General features: G+C 39.7%; 1 protein-coding gene across 3 annotated transcripts in view; it reads left to right on the top strand.

Moving 5' to 3' along the window:
• The window catches only part of fyb1 (FYN binding protein 1), a 78701-nt gene that overhangs the window by 36783 nt on the left and 25640 nt on the right, over positions 1–16278 (top strand). For all 3 annotated transcript variants that reach the window (XM_031894470.1, XM_031894480.1, XM_012967877.2), the window contains exons 3-11: positions 6805–7000; positions 7633–7670; positions 10088–10110; positions 10759–10805; positions 11370–11493; positions 12033–12189; positions 13971–14112; positions 14579–14607; positions 15339–15396. In XM_031894470.1, the coding sequence (XP_031750330.1) occupies positions 6805–7000; positions 7633–7670; positions 10088–10110; positions 10759–10805; positions 11370–11493; positions 12033–12189; positions 13971–14112; positions 14579–14607; positions 15339–15396 (814 nt within the window). The remainder of the gene's footprint in view (positions 1–6804; positions 7001–7632; positions 7671–10087; positions 10111–10758; positions 10806–11369; positions 11494–12032; positions 12190–13970; positions 14113–14578; positions 14608–15338; positions 15397–16278) is intronic.

Here is a 16278-nt window from a genome sequence, read left to right on the forward strand (position 1 = left end):
TCCAGGAAAGGCAGTCACTAATCAAATGATTCAAACTAAACGAAAAAAAAAAGTTGTGGAAAAGTTGTGAAAACCTCAACTTTTCATATTGTTATTGTTACACAAAAGCCAAAATCAAAAACCCTGAAACCCCTAAAAAATCTTCCAATTGTAAAAGGGACATCAGCCACTGACTTCCACATGTTCTTGACAGGTTTTAGCTGCTGTATTTTAGCATTTGGAATTGTTGCAATTTTGTTGTATAATAAATTCCTGTTTTCAGCTTAAAATAAAACCCAAATCGAGTTTTAGAAAATCCCCCCCCCCCTTGTATCTAAAAATGTGACATTTTCCTTTGTCACCAATAGCTGTTTTTTTCTTCCATATTCTGAGCAAACAAATAGATTTTATTTTGCATAGTGCAATTCTAGTGCATATTCATGAAAATTTTCATTGTGACTTTTGGCACAAATCTATATCAGGCAAAAAAAAAAAATTGCTGATCCCTAATCAAAATGCATTTCTAGTTAATGATATTGAAAGGAAACCTACTAAATAATCTTCTAGGTTAAGTTGTTCCCAAATGCAGGAACATGTGTTTGTATATCACATAACACTGAAACAACTGAACACTTGTATATTTCTGATAGAATATATAATATTCATTGGATTTGTCTGAATCCCAAACCCAACCCGGGATTTGGTGCATCCATAAAAATGATATATTTTTCCTTACTTATGCTTTTAAATTTGCTCAACAGTACTACTGCTACTACAAATGGCAACAGAGTTACAAATTCACTATGTATGTATGTATGTATGTATGCATAACTTTATTTATAAAGCGCCACAAGGGTACGCAGCGCTGTACAGTCTTACAGAATACAAAATTACACACAGGGAGGACAAGTGATATAATAAATAAATACAATAAATATATATATGTATATATATAAGTGCCATGTGGTATGAGACACAGTAGGAAGGAGGTCCCTGCCCCATAGAGCTTACAATCTAATTGGTTGGGTAACATACAGGCACAAATTGGAAGGTAATATGAGAAGCCTAATACATATTCACAAACGATTACTGGGCTGGACTCTAGTTACAGCCTCCTTCCCTCTGGTCTATTCTCTGGGTCTAATGTCTCTTTTTTCCAAAATTGGAATGTTTGAATGTTCAATCTAATAGCTTCAATTTTGAAAATACATTTTCCACAGAATTCTACAGAAGCTCGGCAGCTGCCAAATGTTTTTACTTAAGATTGCACATTTTTCCGGTTTGATAAGTCTCAAAAATTACATATTATATATATATATATATATATATATTTAAAAAATCTAGTGAATATTGGTGCACACCGGGAATCATTTAAAACATAACTTTTATTATAATAAATACATTACAAGACAGGCCAACGTTTTCGTCTGTATCTAAGACCTTTATCAAGACCATTTCTTGATAAAGGTCTTAGATACAGACCGAAACGTTGGCCTGTCTTGTAATGTATTTATTATAATAAAAGTTATGTTTTAAATGATTCCCGGTGTGCACCAATATTCACTAGATTTTTTATTATCAATGCTTAATTGGTAGCACCTGGGTCCATTGACTACGTTCAGGAGTGCTGAATCTACGTATAGTCTATATAGATATATATATATATATATACAGGTATAGGACCCATTATCTAGAATGCTCGGGACCAAGGGTATTCCGGATAAGGGGTCTTTCCATAATTTGGATCTCAATACCTTAAGTCTACTAAAAAATCAATAAAACATTAATTAAACCCAATAAGATTGTTTTGCATCCAATAAGGATTAATTATATCTTAGTTGGGATCAATTACAAGGTACTGTTTTATTTCTACAGAGAAAAAGGAAATCAGTTTTAAAATTCTGAATTATTTGATTAAAATGGAGTCTATGGGAGACGGGCATTCCGTAATTCGGAGCTTTCTGGATAACGGGTTTCCGGATAAGGGGTCCGATACCTGTATATATATATATATAGAGAGAGAGAGATTATATTTATATTCTGAAATATTGAAGATTTATTAAATTTTTTTGTATTTTTTTTAATCTGTAGTTTTTGTTTTTTTTAAATTTGCCTTTCAATGATGTCGTTCTGTACCCTGAATTGTAAGATTCTGTCTGGTTTTGGGGTGTCAGTAATGGCTAATAAACAGAAAGCAGACTCTTTTTCCAAATGTTTATGTCTATTACTTATAATGCCCTCTCTTTTTAATATTTCTGTTTGTCAAATGATGGCTTGGTGGCTGGGCTGAAGGGACAAGAGCAACCAGTTAGCAGTTTAAATGCCAAAAAGTTAATCATTTTTTTTAAATCTAAAGAATAAAAAAATAAAGCATAAAGCTGCCTATATTATTCTAAATATTATATAGTCAACTTCCCATTAAAAATGAATCAAAGTAATGTTTTGCTTTTGGTGTTTGCTGGCCAGTTGGCTCCCTAGGAGCCCTTTGGTATCTTTTTAAAAATGTCAATTCTCAATTTCATAAATAGCAATATAAATTATTTTGGAATAAAATGTATTTTGCTAGTGATGTTCCCAGTTTTTCCTGAATTTGTTTTTATGTCAGTGTTTGACTAGACTACGGGGGATATTTGCATTTTATTTATGCTTCCTTTTTATTGTTGCTTCTGTAATTTGCACGGAGGCTGAATGTAAATTTCCCTGACTGATTCTGCTGATTACAGATAGAGCAGATACGTCGGGTTGGGTTTTGCATTATATTTCAGAAGGTACAACTTGCATATTTCTCTATAGCAGAGGCCCAAACAGAGCCAGGGCTTTCAGGTGTATATAGGAGAGCATTCTCCCCCAAATCTTACCTTAACTGATATTCAGAGTCCCCCACCTCTCTATCTACCAGACCCACACTTAACATTGCAGATTTCTATAAAAATACATTACACAAAACAGTCCATATTTAAAATGTAGTTTCTTATAAATAAAGCCTTTCTTATGAAAAATATATTTTTCTAGCAGTATGTTCCACAGGATAATCACAAACTTATTGTACAGCGCTGCGGAATATGTTGGCGCTTTATAAATAAATGTTAATGTAAATGTTAATGTAACTGAAGAACTGCCATTTTTGCTTTAAGCTCCACCTTCTGGCTCCTATGAGACACTGTGCTCACACACAAACCAAGCACATGTATACCTGCTAAGTTGCATCAGCCATGGACAGAGTTCTGTTTTTTACTCCTAGACTACTTCCTGTCTTTTACTCCTGCATTATTTCCTGTCAGGTGATTTCTAATAGAGCACACAGCCCATCACAAAATGGCGGCTCAAGGGAAAAGATGCAAAAGGGCAACTGATATGTATATAGCAGTTTGATAAGAGTCTTTATAGAATAGTCAAGTATCCATTCTGCTGCTGTCAATTATTTTGCAGTATTAACCATTATCATCTACTCATCTACATGTGTGCGTATACACGCTAGCACCGGAGGGCGGGGTGAGATGGGGAGAAGTGAGGTGGCTGGCCAGGACGCCTAGGGTGCCTGATCAGCCTGGCCCGGCACTGTTTGAACTGATAGCAAAAGATATAAGGAAATATGTACTGTACGTCCACAAGTGCAGTGAGCAAAGTGCAATTTTGAGCTCAATGGCCATATTTTTCCAGCATACTGCTGCAATTGCATTGTGCCAGCCATAAATTGCATCTAGTTTGCCAAAATTATCACAGCTGCACATGTATTTTGTCACAAACTAAACACAATTACGCAGAAACCCAGTGTTTGATTTGCAAGTGACGTTTGTGCCTCATTATTTAGGCACTATTGTGTCTACTGATGTGGGGCGGGGGTCTCCAACCTTTCTTACTCGTGAGCCACAGTCAAATGTAAAAAGACTTGGAGAGCAACACAAGCATCATAAAAGTTCATGGGATAAGATTGGCTATTAGGTGCCTCTATGCACACTATCAGCTTACAGGGGGCTTTATTTGGTTGGAAATCTTGTTTTTATTCAACCAAAACTTGCCCCCAAGTCAGGAATTCAAAAACAACTACCTGGTTTGGGGGCACTGAGAGCAACATCCAAGGGGTTGGTGAGCTACCACCATCTCCTGACCAGACAGTAGCACCGTGGTTCCCCTGTATCAATAAAACCAAAGGCAGGAAGGACTGAGTTGTGCCTCTGCCTCATAAGGTTAGCCACCTAAAAGACACCAACTCAATTCTTCTAGACTTAAGGTGGCCATACATGTAGCAATAATTTTCATTCCCACCCTCCACTGACGTTCAAGGCTGAATCGTCAGATATGGAGGTAGAAATAATAGAAATTCTACCTCCCTCTGCCGATTCAGCCCTGAACGTAGATCAAAATCTTTTAACCTGGACAATTGACGAGTCGACCAATATCCGCAGCCTTTTGCAATATTGGTCACCTCTTCGAGCAGCCATACCTGCACCAAATATCGTATGAAGCGTGGTTTTGTACGATATTATCGGTGCGTGTATGGCCGGCTTTACAGTTATGAACTTATTTGCCCATGTATGGGGCTCACCTCTGAGCTTGCCTGATCAATATTCGATACTGTTTTTCAGATATCAATAGGGCAGGCTAGATTTTTTCTTCTGGCGAGGACCGGAGCATTGTGTAGAACTAGGAGTAGGCAGAAGAGGCACGTACCTAGAGCGCAATGGTGGTGGTGGGGTCACTGGGCAAGTGCCTCATTATTTCTACATTCCCCTAGATTCGGCCTGTCTGTCCGGGAGTCACATTTGCACACACAGAGGTGGGCTGGGATGAGTTGTATGGTGGAGGGGGTGTGTGTTTAGATGAACGAGGCAAGGTACCTCCACCAGACGCATCCCCTGCAGGGGCCCCCGCTGTGCACCCCTAACCCCCGCCTAACGTCCTCTCCTGAATGCGTGTATTTGAAACGCATCAGGGGAGGACATCGGCGGCTAGGGGAAGCAGCAACAGGGTCGGGTCTGGGCCGCTGGGGCCCACTGGGTATTTTTCTGGTGTTCCGGCGGCCCAGTCCGACCCTGGTAGAATAACAACTATTAATTGGGCCCCACAACAAAATCCTTATCATGACCGCACACCTTGGGATAATGAATGGGCACCAGGATATCCAGCAGCCACAGGGTCTGCTGCAACTTGCAGTTTATACAGAAACCGTTGTTCTGATAAGAAAGAGTTAAAAAAAGTATTAAAGAAAAAAACTTTTTTTCCCGTAAAACAGTTCTGCCTTTTATTGAGTACAATAGAATAGTTCTTGATATGGAATTTCCCGAGGCGAGGGTTTGACATTTCCTACCCAGCAAGTAAAATGGTGAAAGCTTTGCGAGAGAGATGTGGGTTTGTGAATGTGCCCTGCAGCTCAGCTCAGTTTCCTCACATAGTGACTGAAGTCTGCAGCTGCACAACAACAGGCGTACGTGGGCACGCGGCATGGGAAATAGGCATCCTTTGTTGTGCTCTTTCTGCAAAAGCCTCTTAGCAGCTTATCAACATTGGTCAGAACTGGTAAACATTATGGGGCACATTTATCAATGACTGAATTGAGGAATCCAGAAGATTCATCAGAATGAGATCAACCAGTGCAAACACATTCATTTCCTATGGGGTATTAGTGCACAGTGCAGGTCAGCAGCAGCACCGCGCACTAACATCAAGCCTATTCGTTACTCCCCTATGCATTTTAAAGGCAGGGGATGCATGTCCGGCACAGAAAACAGACCGCAGAATTGAAACCCCTCAGGAATGTTTTTCTGAGCAGCAACTGTCACCATCACTGTGATACTTTAAAAAGAGATAAATGCTGAAACGTGATTTGGGAAATAAAGAGGGGTAATGTTTTATGGCTCGTAAGATGGCGGGTTTAACATAGATGTTTGAAATTTACTGATCTTATATTGTGCAGTAAATAGACTCTTTATTGGCATTATGCCTAATCAAGGACCTAGTTGTGTTGCACTTTAGGGCTCTGGCACACGAGGAGATTTGTCGCCGGCGATTTTTAAAAGAGCGATTTGGCGACAAGATGAACGACAAGACGCCAATGCTAAACCAATGGAAATCGCCAGCGTCAAAACATACAAGGCTACATCAAGTCGCCTGCTGTTTCAAATCGCACACAGACCCTTTTCTGAGCGACTTGAGTAAACATGTGGGAGGGGTAACTGTTGAGTGTACCATGGGTAGCAGATCACCTGGAGCTCATCTCGCATGAAATCTCTTTGTGTGTATTGTCGCCTGGGGGAAAAACCGCAGGCGACAAATCTCCTCGTGTGCCAGAGCCCTTAATCTTTTATGTAGAATTAGAACATTACCTAAAGGTCATGCTGATTGTTTTTTGACTTAGATCGCTTACCTTGTACCCCGGGCTGGTGCCCCTGTTAGAAGAAAAAAGCACCAGCCCGGGGTACCTGTAGGAAGCACTTCCTCCTTCCTTTTTCTTCTGCCGGCGAAATCCGTGGGCCGGCGCATGCTCAGTAGAGTGAAAAGCCGACTTGTTTAAGTTCCACTATTCACTCTACTGCACATGCGCGCGCAAGCGAATAGGAAGGAGGAAGCGCTCGCTGCTACCCCGGGCTGGGGCTGTTCTCTCCGTACAGCGATCTAAGTCACTTGGGGGTGCCTAACATTTTGGCACCCCCAAGTGACTTAGCCTTTCCTTCTCCTTTAATTATTACTTGAAGTTCCTAAACCCGACTGTTTAGCCAACCTGCCTGTCCCTTCTCAGCCTGTCAGTTATAGTTTCTAATACTAATGGAGTCCTTGGACCGATTTTGCCTTATAACCTAATGGGATAATATATATTTTATTTCTTAGGTGGCAACAAAGGAACAGCTAATGAACACAGAACATCAGCCTTATCCAGTGCCTTACCTCCACCTCCTCCATCTCAGATATCTCCAGGGGCACCTCTACCTCCACCTCCAGCCAGTTCTCTCTCAATCAAAGAGCCGGCACCCTCGCCATTATTTCCTAACTTACCTCCACGAAACATCAGGGCTCCTATAAACTCGTAAGTATTGCTGCTTGTTATATTACCATTTCCTTTACAGTTTTAATGTATATATCTATAACACACATAAATATCCTGTAAATGATATTCTTATAAATGATTCTTACTGATGTCATTGGTTATAATCGGTGCTTAGTGATGTCATTTCTATCACATGTTCACTTGTGTATTATAGTAAATAATATAGCCCGGTTGTAAAATATCAGGATATTAGAAGTCACTTTGGAGTTCCATGACCTATATAGAAGCACTTAGCCTCATGATTTATATAGTAAAGTAACTTCTTGGTGACTTATAATATATATATATATATATATATGTTGGCTATTCATGCGTTTCTTAATACATAATTGATTTTTTGTAATAAACTCGGTGTTGCTGGTCTTTTTTTCGATATTTAAACCATTTACCTTGCACCCGAGACAAAGACTGAAGCCACCCTTGGTTCGATATATATGTATAAATATACATATATATACAAAGAACAAAGTATCGCACTCGAATCTAGACTCCACCTAGAAAGTCCTATACCTTTACAATAATGAAAATCTAAGCATTGAAAAAGAACAATAACCTACACTAGTTCCTTGTTATTGATAGAAAAAATGTAAACATTGTCAAAACCTTTACAGGATACACAACGATGATGAAAATTATGATGATGTGGAAGGTATGTATCCTATATTTTTTAGCAGAACACCATAAAGATATAGTAGGGCAATATTTTGTGTTCCGAATTCTCATTGGAATAGGAGGAATGTCCTTAAAAATGTGTTCAAAATATAATAACTGGTATTGACACCAGTACAAAAGGGACATGGTCAATATATTAATTGTTGTAGCCAAGAACTAAATGTGTTTGTAAGTATTTGTGTCTTCCTCTTATTTGAGATTTTGAATGGCAAAGTGATGTTATAATGTCACATATGGCCTAGAGCAGTGGTTCCCAAACTGTAGGGCTGGCCTCACTAGGGTGGCCCAAACCAGTAGAAATGAACCTTTGGTCTGCAGTGTGATTCTACAAAAGTCCCTTTGATAGCACTTAATCACACTGGTTTCTTTTTCTGAGAGTCTCTTGTTTCCAGATTCTCCTAGTCATTCATTTTTATACTTTCACGTTAAATGCCTGTACTTTGTCCCAAACTGAACTGTTTTATGTTGCCTTTCCACCAGCAACAAAGGGAATCGCCAGTGGAAAGGCCTACACATTGTTTCAGGTTTCCAAAGTCGCACAAAGTCGCAACTTCACGCGACTTTGGAAAACGATTCCCTTTGTTGCCAGTAAAAAGGCATTTCGGAAAGAATAGTCACTGCGGTAGCAGAGATCTGTGGTGGGAGACTAGCCTCGCTGTGGGACATTAGCCTTAAGCTGTTTTTTTTAAATTATCCTTACTGGCCTTCAGGCTGAGCCTCTCTGCCGCAGCTACAAGCCCCCCACAGTTTTAGAAGCACTTATCTATGGCAATATCTAATTCTGCCCGTATGTACTCGTATGTAGCGAACTGTTCGCCAGCGAACTAATTCGCGCGAACACCGGGTGTTTGCAAGTTCGGAAGTTCGCAAACTTTTCGCGTATGTTCGCAATTGGGTTCGCCGCATTTTTTTTTCTGCTGCGTTTTTTCTCTGCGTTTTTTCCTCGGCCTAAAAACACCGCACAAGCCACACATGGCGTTTTTCAGCCTAGTACTGGTGTAAGCAAATCCTGTTTCCATGGTGCTAATAGTGCGAAATAGCAAAAAACGCCACGTATTTCCGCTAGGTCTGCCAGCTGCCTTTGCGGTTTTACGCAACGCTGTGTCAACAAAGTATTTTTCAGAGAAAGTTTTGCCCTTGATCCCCCTCCTGCATGCCACTGTCCAGGTCGTGGCACCCTTTAAACAACTTTAAAATCAGTTTTCTGGCCAGAAATGGCTTTTCTAGGTTTTAAAGTTCGCCTTCCCATTGAAGTCTATGGGGTTCGCGAACTTTTTTGGGCGTTCACGAACTTTTTTTTTGAGGTTTGCTACATCCCTATATGGGTATGGGATCTGTTATCCAAAAAAACCTGTTAAGCATCAAATTACGGGAAGGCCATTTCTCATAGAAACCATTTTAATCAAATAATTCACATTTTTAAAAATGTTTTCCTTTTTCTCTGTAATAATAAAACAGTACCTGTACTTGATCCCAACTAAGATATAATTACCCCTTATTGGGGGCAGAACAGCCCTATTGGGTTTATTTAATGGTTAAATGATTCCCTTTTCTCTATAATAATAAAACAGTACCTGTACTTGATCCCAACTAAGATATAATTACCCCTTATTGGGGGCAGAACAGCCCTATTGGGTTTATTTAATGGTTAAATGATTCCCTTTTCTCTGTAATAATAAAACAGTACCTGTACTTGATCCCAACTAAGATATAATTACCCCTTATTGGGGGCAGAACAGCCCTATTGGGTTTATTTCATGGTTAAATGATTCCCTTTTCTCTGTAATAATAAAACAGTACCTGTACTTGATCCCAACTAAGATATAATTACCCCTTATTGGGGGCAGAACAGCCCTATTGGGTTTATTTAATGGTTAAATGATTCCCTTTTCTCTGTAATAATAAAACAGTACCTGTACTTGATCCCAACTAAGATATAATTACCCCTTATTGGGGCAGAACAGCCCTATTGGGTTTATTTCATGGTTAAATGATTCCCTTTTCTCTGTAATAATAAAACAGTACCTGTACTTGATCCCAACTAAGATATAATTACCCCTTATTGGGGGCAGAACAGTCCTATTGGGTTTAATTCATGTTTAAATAATTTTTCTGTAGATTTAAAGTGTGGAGATCCAAATTATGGAAAGACTCCTTATCTGGATATTCTGGATAATCAGTCCCATACCTGTATATATAAAATTGCAACCATGCAAAACTCACCTTGACTTGAGGAGCACCTCATAATCTTGTAGCTGAATTTATGTTTGTGACTTTACTGCATTTGCAAGGCCCTGATATCTGTTCCCTGTGTTGTTAATAATAATAATAATAATGATAAAAGCGTATGACAAGTAGTAAACAGAAAACATATTTCTCTAATATATTTTTCAGGTCCTTCTATTCCTGAAGAAGAGGTAAGCCTCACTGTCAGTATAAGGGCCACCCTGGTATTGATTTTTTTAAAAAATTCTAACTAGTAGCTCCACTCTTAACCATTCCCACATGATTAAGTTTGCAGTAGCTACACCTACCTACACGGTACAATGGGAGATTGGGATAGGTCTACACAACTTAGGGAACAATAAGGATCTTCTACTGGGAGTGGGGTGTGATAAATCATAGAGGTCAGGGGGTTCCCCTTCCCCTACCTACTAAGTAGTTTTGGACATCTGGGGGTCACTACAGAACCATAGCTGTAGGTGCAGAAGTAGATATCTCCAATGACTTATTACCCATTATACAAACCACTCCTTTTCCATGAAAGGGAATTGCACAATGAAGTCCTGAGCTTAGCCACCATTTTATCTCTCTCAGGCCATACAAGTTGATAAATAAAGGCTGTAGTTCAGATGGGTCTGGGATAAACAAGGAGGATGAAAATCTTTTTTTTTTTATGTATAGTCTGAATTTTATTTAACTGAGTTATAGTTTTGTTGGCTTTGGGGATTTTCATTGCATTATTTTTTATTACATGGCGAGAGGTGTGTACAAAAGACCAAGCACGGGAATTGCTTTAAATTGTACAGTATTGCTTACCAACTTTTTATTTTATTATGTTCCAGAGCATAGAAAGTGACGGGGAGCTGTATGAAGGAATTCCGGGAGAAAGGTACTGTTTCAAATGCAATGTTTAATGATGTCAACCCTATGCTAGCAGTGACAGTGGCATAATTAGGTGTTACTGAGCCTAAGAGCAAAAGCATTTTAGTGCCCCCTACAGTTTATAAATATGACATTTTTAATAAATACATATTAAAGCTTCTTTAGGCATTAGTCAGTGCTCCACTGGGCCCCCTATAGCTTAGATAGATAGAGAGATAGATAGATAGAGAGATGGCCTTTTCGTAACTCGGAACTATCTGGAAAATGGGTTTCCAGATAAGGGATCCCATACCTGTAATACAAACAATCAAAGGGGGTGGTGAATCGTCCAGTAACACAAAATACATTAGGAGGGAGGAGCTCAGGCACCTGAGGTATCGCTGTCCTCATGGTATGATAGATAAATAGATAGATAGATAGATAGATAGATAGATAGATAGATAGATAGACAGATAGATAGATAGATGATAGATAGAAAGATAGATATAGTTATATAGGGAGTCCATCAAGTTCAACCCTTCCAAGTAAAGCCAGCTCTTCTAATAATTTACTTTTTTTTTTTTAAATGCAGTGAGGCCTTTGCAAGGCCACAAGAACCAAGGAATGAGAAGGAGGAGAAGAAGAAATTGGAACAGCAAAAAAAAGAGCAAAAAGAAAAGGAAAAGAAAGAACAAGAAATAAGAAAAAAATTCAAGGTATGGGTTGCCTTACTTCGTTTATTAACAACTTCTGTTGATCAGTCTGCCTACGGTGCATAGTCGGCATGCAATGTTTTCTATGTTTATAGTAGCCCTATATTCAGTGCAGGTACTGAAACCACAGCCTGCACAATGGAGCCAGTAATGTGGAAATGGGGTCCAGACGTAAGGTTATAGTGTTACAGAGAAGCAGGGCTATAGGCATCCTTAGTGTCTACCCCATGTGTTAATATCTAATAGATGCTATAAAAAGTACAAGATTTGATCTTGCAAACGGAGTAGGTTTAGTGAGAGAGCATTCTCTTTTAATTTCTATTTTACACAGTTTCCCAACTTTATGGGAAATGGGGTAATATAGTATAATGTCAATATAATGTTCATGTATCATGAAATCTATTTCATACCTTTTAGATCTGAAGGTACAGTGTTCTCTTGTGCTTTGTCAGTATGGTGCTACTGAATTGGGGACTGATTGTATGTACATCATTGGCGCTCCTTTGTTCTTGTAAATAGCATTTTCCCTTTTCCCATCTCAGCTAACAGGTCCAATAGAGGCCATTCACCAGGCGAAGGCTTGTACCGATTATAAAGGTGGGAAAAATGAACTCAGTATAAAGGTGGGAGATGCAATTGAAGTCATTCGCCTTAACAACAATCCTGAAGGAAAGTGGCTGGCCAGGATGAACGGCTGTTGTAAGTAGTACTTTATATCCAGGACTATGTATAGCCTGAGCCACAATACAATATTAATACCCTGGGCAAAGCCACTTCCATATTTTGTAAACACAGAAGTAATTTCATAATTATGACAGGACATAGAGTGCGGTTTCTCAGGACTCCAAGCCTCACAGCAGATTCCCTTAGTTAGAAAATGGCGCACCTTGAAGCATATTGTTTAAAGGGGTTGTTTCACCTGTGTCTGACACTCCTTCCTGTGCCCGTTACAAAGGGCTACAAATCCAATATAAGAAGAAACTAACCAATGGCCTTCAGATTTATGCAACTAGTTACAGTGCACAAGCAACCAATAAATTGGTCCAATGGAAAAAAAAGTAAGGGCAAAGGTTGGACGTGATGATGTAAGCATACAGGAAGTTCTCAGAGTGTCAGGTTTGAAAATAGCCCCTCCCATCCCTTCAGAAAACTGATCAGAGACAAAAGGAGAGAATTGTTGGTGGTTTAATAAGATTTGGACATTGAAAGTGAACAGCCCAAAGATAAACCACAAAGTGAAACCCCAGTGGGTCCAGGTGTCAATAGGCCTTCATGCTCGCCCAATAATATGCCTTGTATGTCTATAACAGGCCATTTAGCTCTGGCCTTACACCTCTAAGGAATGACCTAACTGTGCATGCACGTATGGACTTTACTTTCCTGCTAAGCCAGGGGTGGCCAGACTTTTTGCGGTTGTGGTCGACTGATGAATGGGGAATGCGGAAGTGCTGCGTGAATGCGTATGTACACGACGCAGCGTACGTACGCATTCACGCAGCACTTCCGCATCCCCGGCTTGATCGCGGCCCACCAGAAATCCACGGTGGATCGACTGGTGGGCCGCAATCGACATATTGGCCACCCCTGTGCTAAGCTATAATTATAAACCTAGATGAAAATCATCTCAAAAACACAAATGCAGCATTTTGGGCAGGCTAGAGAAGGCCCAATAAACGGATCTGTTTAGTGATATTTGTATATGGCAAAATTTATTTGCTTCTATCTGCCCATTTGAAGATATTTCAAAACATTTACGTTTAACTAATGTAAACTGAAAATGCTGTACATTATAAGTCATTGTGCAGTGTAACTGAAATAGATGATAGAACCCACATGGGGGGTCCAGGAGATAATAATGGGCTGAGAGAGACTGTTCTAAAAATATTCTTCAAATAACATGTTTGAAGAGAATAACATAGGGAATAGTGTACCCCCTGACGTATAATATAAGGATATTATAAATCAAGAAGGAGTTCCCTGATCATATACAGACATGAGGCCAAAGGCCGAGGTGACATCTAATATCATAATAAATTTACATTATTTTTTATAATATACAATTTCCATTAAGTCACGTGACTCAATTTACCTCATAAAGCACCAATTAAAACTGATGACATGACTTGCAGAGAATAATATAGGGAATAATGTACCCCTAATTGTGAAATATAAAGATATTATAAATCCCCATGGAGTTCCATGACCATATATAAGCATGATGCCAAGGGCTGTGATATAGGTTATGGAACTCTGAGGTGCCGTCTAATATCCTAATATTTTACAACATTATTTAATCAATATGTAAGTTTCAGTGACTCAAATTACCGATTATAACTGATGACTAAGCACTGTTAATAAGAATATCATATACAGGATATTTATGACTCTTGTGTATTATATAGATATAATCACTGCAGGGAATACAGTAACATTGTAAATACGGTCCCATTATCAACATATATAATGAATTTCCTTTTCAGATGGTTACATCAAAACAACAATGGTGAACATTGACTACGATTCACTAAAAAGGAAAAAATCCACAATGCACATGGTCAAACCTACAAGGATGGAAGGGAATGATCAGGAGATATATGATGACGTTGAGGACAGCAATAGCAAGTAAGCACCTCCAGGGAGCTGAATATCTCCATAGACATTGTCTAAAATCATGTAGAACAGGAGCTTCAAGTAGGCAGTCTCAAGAATATCACTATAAAGGCAACAGTTTACTACTTAATGTTTATTTACCCCCAGACCCTGTAGAGTTATTGACCATCACCCTGCACCAAGGACCCCAAAGCTCCTATCTAGAGCTGTTAAAAGCACCCAGATACACATTGGTCCTATGTAAAATGTAGCCACCCAAAAGAACTTTGGTTCCAGCAGCATCTAGCATTTAAAATGTGCAGAATACATGTGGAATTGGTAGACTGAATAAGCATCTGATGCCGCCATAGGGGGTGGGGAAGATAGAAGATGGTTTTATGGTTGCAAATATAGTTAGGGTTAGTGATATTCTCTAGAAAAAAAAACAAAACTAAATGTGCAGTACAATTGAGCAATATTCATTTTTTGTATTTTGCAGCAAGAGCAGTGGTGGAAGCGGCAGTGCACGTAAGTAAAACCACAGTTAATTCTACAAGATACTTAGGACAAGGACACACTGGGCAATAAGTCGCCATGACTAATCTCCCCATGTGTCTTCGCCCTTAGTCTGGTTTTTGTTGTGCTGTTACGGAGTGTCCTAAGGAGAATTTCTGTATACAAGTCTTTAATCAGATAAAGGAACCGGCTTTGTAATGTATTATGTAGTATGTGGTTGTAGGTACAGCAGTCAAGCCAATGATAAAACCTTCTGGATATAAAGAAATAAGGGCTATACAGGGCCAGTCAGTGGCAGCTCTGAAATGTTTAATGTCTGGCGTTTGTAGACAACAAGATGCATGAACACAGTTTTTACATTTAGTGCATGGTTGACAAACATTATAAGGATGTCAAAGAGACTTTCTTGTGGCACCTATTTGAAGTCAGAAAATTCTACCAGAAATGTACCCACGCAAAGGCATTTGAGACAAATGTTTATGAACACAGGGTGTAGCCTTTCCCAGGAACAACTTAAGTGCCACTCTCATTTTTGACCCCATGGCCAATGCTGGATACAATATAAATGAACAATAGACTACACCTCAAGAGTTGGTCCCCAGACCAACTTTGCCTATACCCGTCATTATAATTCGATCGTTTGGCCCCAGGGCCAATGACTCAAAGTCATTCAAACAGAAATTCCCCTTTATCACCTTGTTTTGTTTAAAACAATTGATAAGGTTCTTACTTTAATCCAACAGATTTTCCGCCTCCCCCTGATGATATCTATGATGGAGTGGATGATGGGCCAAGTGATGGGTATGTGTTTATTTTGTTTGCTAAATTATATTTCAGTTTAAGGCCAATAGCACAGAAGGGACTTTCACTTACCAACAAAATGCTTGCACTATGGTATTCAGATGAAGTATGAGGAGTAATTGTGGAATTTCACATTCTTGTCAACAGGGGGTGACCTTGCTGCAATGTAGACTCCATTAGTACAGTATATTCAGAACAACTTTTTGCAGGATGACATTCAGCTTTTGTAGAACATAAATATATCTATGACTGGTAGAGAAAAAATAATTACCTATCTTACTTGGTAGTTGGGCACATTCAGTAAAGTACGACAGGTCCGATTCATATTTTTTCTAAAGTTTACAACTTTTGCATATTTTTTGCGATATTTTTGTTAATTTGCACAACTTTTTGGTACTTTGTGACAATTTGTGCAACAAATACGAAAGTTTGGGATTCATTCAAGCTTTCCTTGGGCCAGGTTGAAGCTGCAGAGTGCCATTGAGCCCTATGGGAGGCTTTCCTTGGGCCGGGTTGGAGCTGCAGAGTGCCATTGAGCCCTATGGGAGACTTTCCTTGGGCCGGGTTGGAACTGCAGAGTGCCATTGGGCCCTATGGGAGACTTTCCTTGGGCCGGGTTGGAGCTGCAGAGTGCCATTGAGCCCTATGGGAGACTTTCCTTGGGCCGGGTTGGAACTGCAGAGTGCCATTGGGCCCTATGGGAGACTTTCCTTGGGCCGGGTTGGAGCTGCAGAGTGCCATTGAGCCCTATGGGAGGCTTTCCTTGGGCCGGGTTGGAGCTGCAGAGTGCCATTGAGTCCTATGGGAGGCTTTCCTTGGGCCGGGTTGGAGCTGCAGAGTACCATTGAGCCCTATGGGAGACTTTCCTTGGGCCGGGTTGGA

This window comes from Xenopus tropicalis, chromosome 1, assembly GCF_000004195.4.
Source record: "Xenopus tropicalis strain Nigerian chromosome 1, UCB_Xtro_10.0, whole genome shotgun sequence".
Classification (NCBI taxonomy): Eukaryota; Metazoa; Chordata; class Amphibia; order Anura; family Pipidae; genus Xenopus; species Xenopus tropicalis.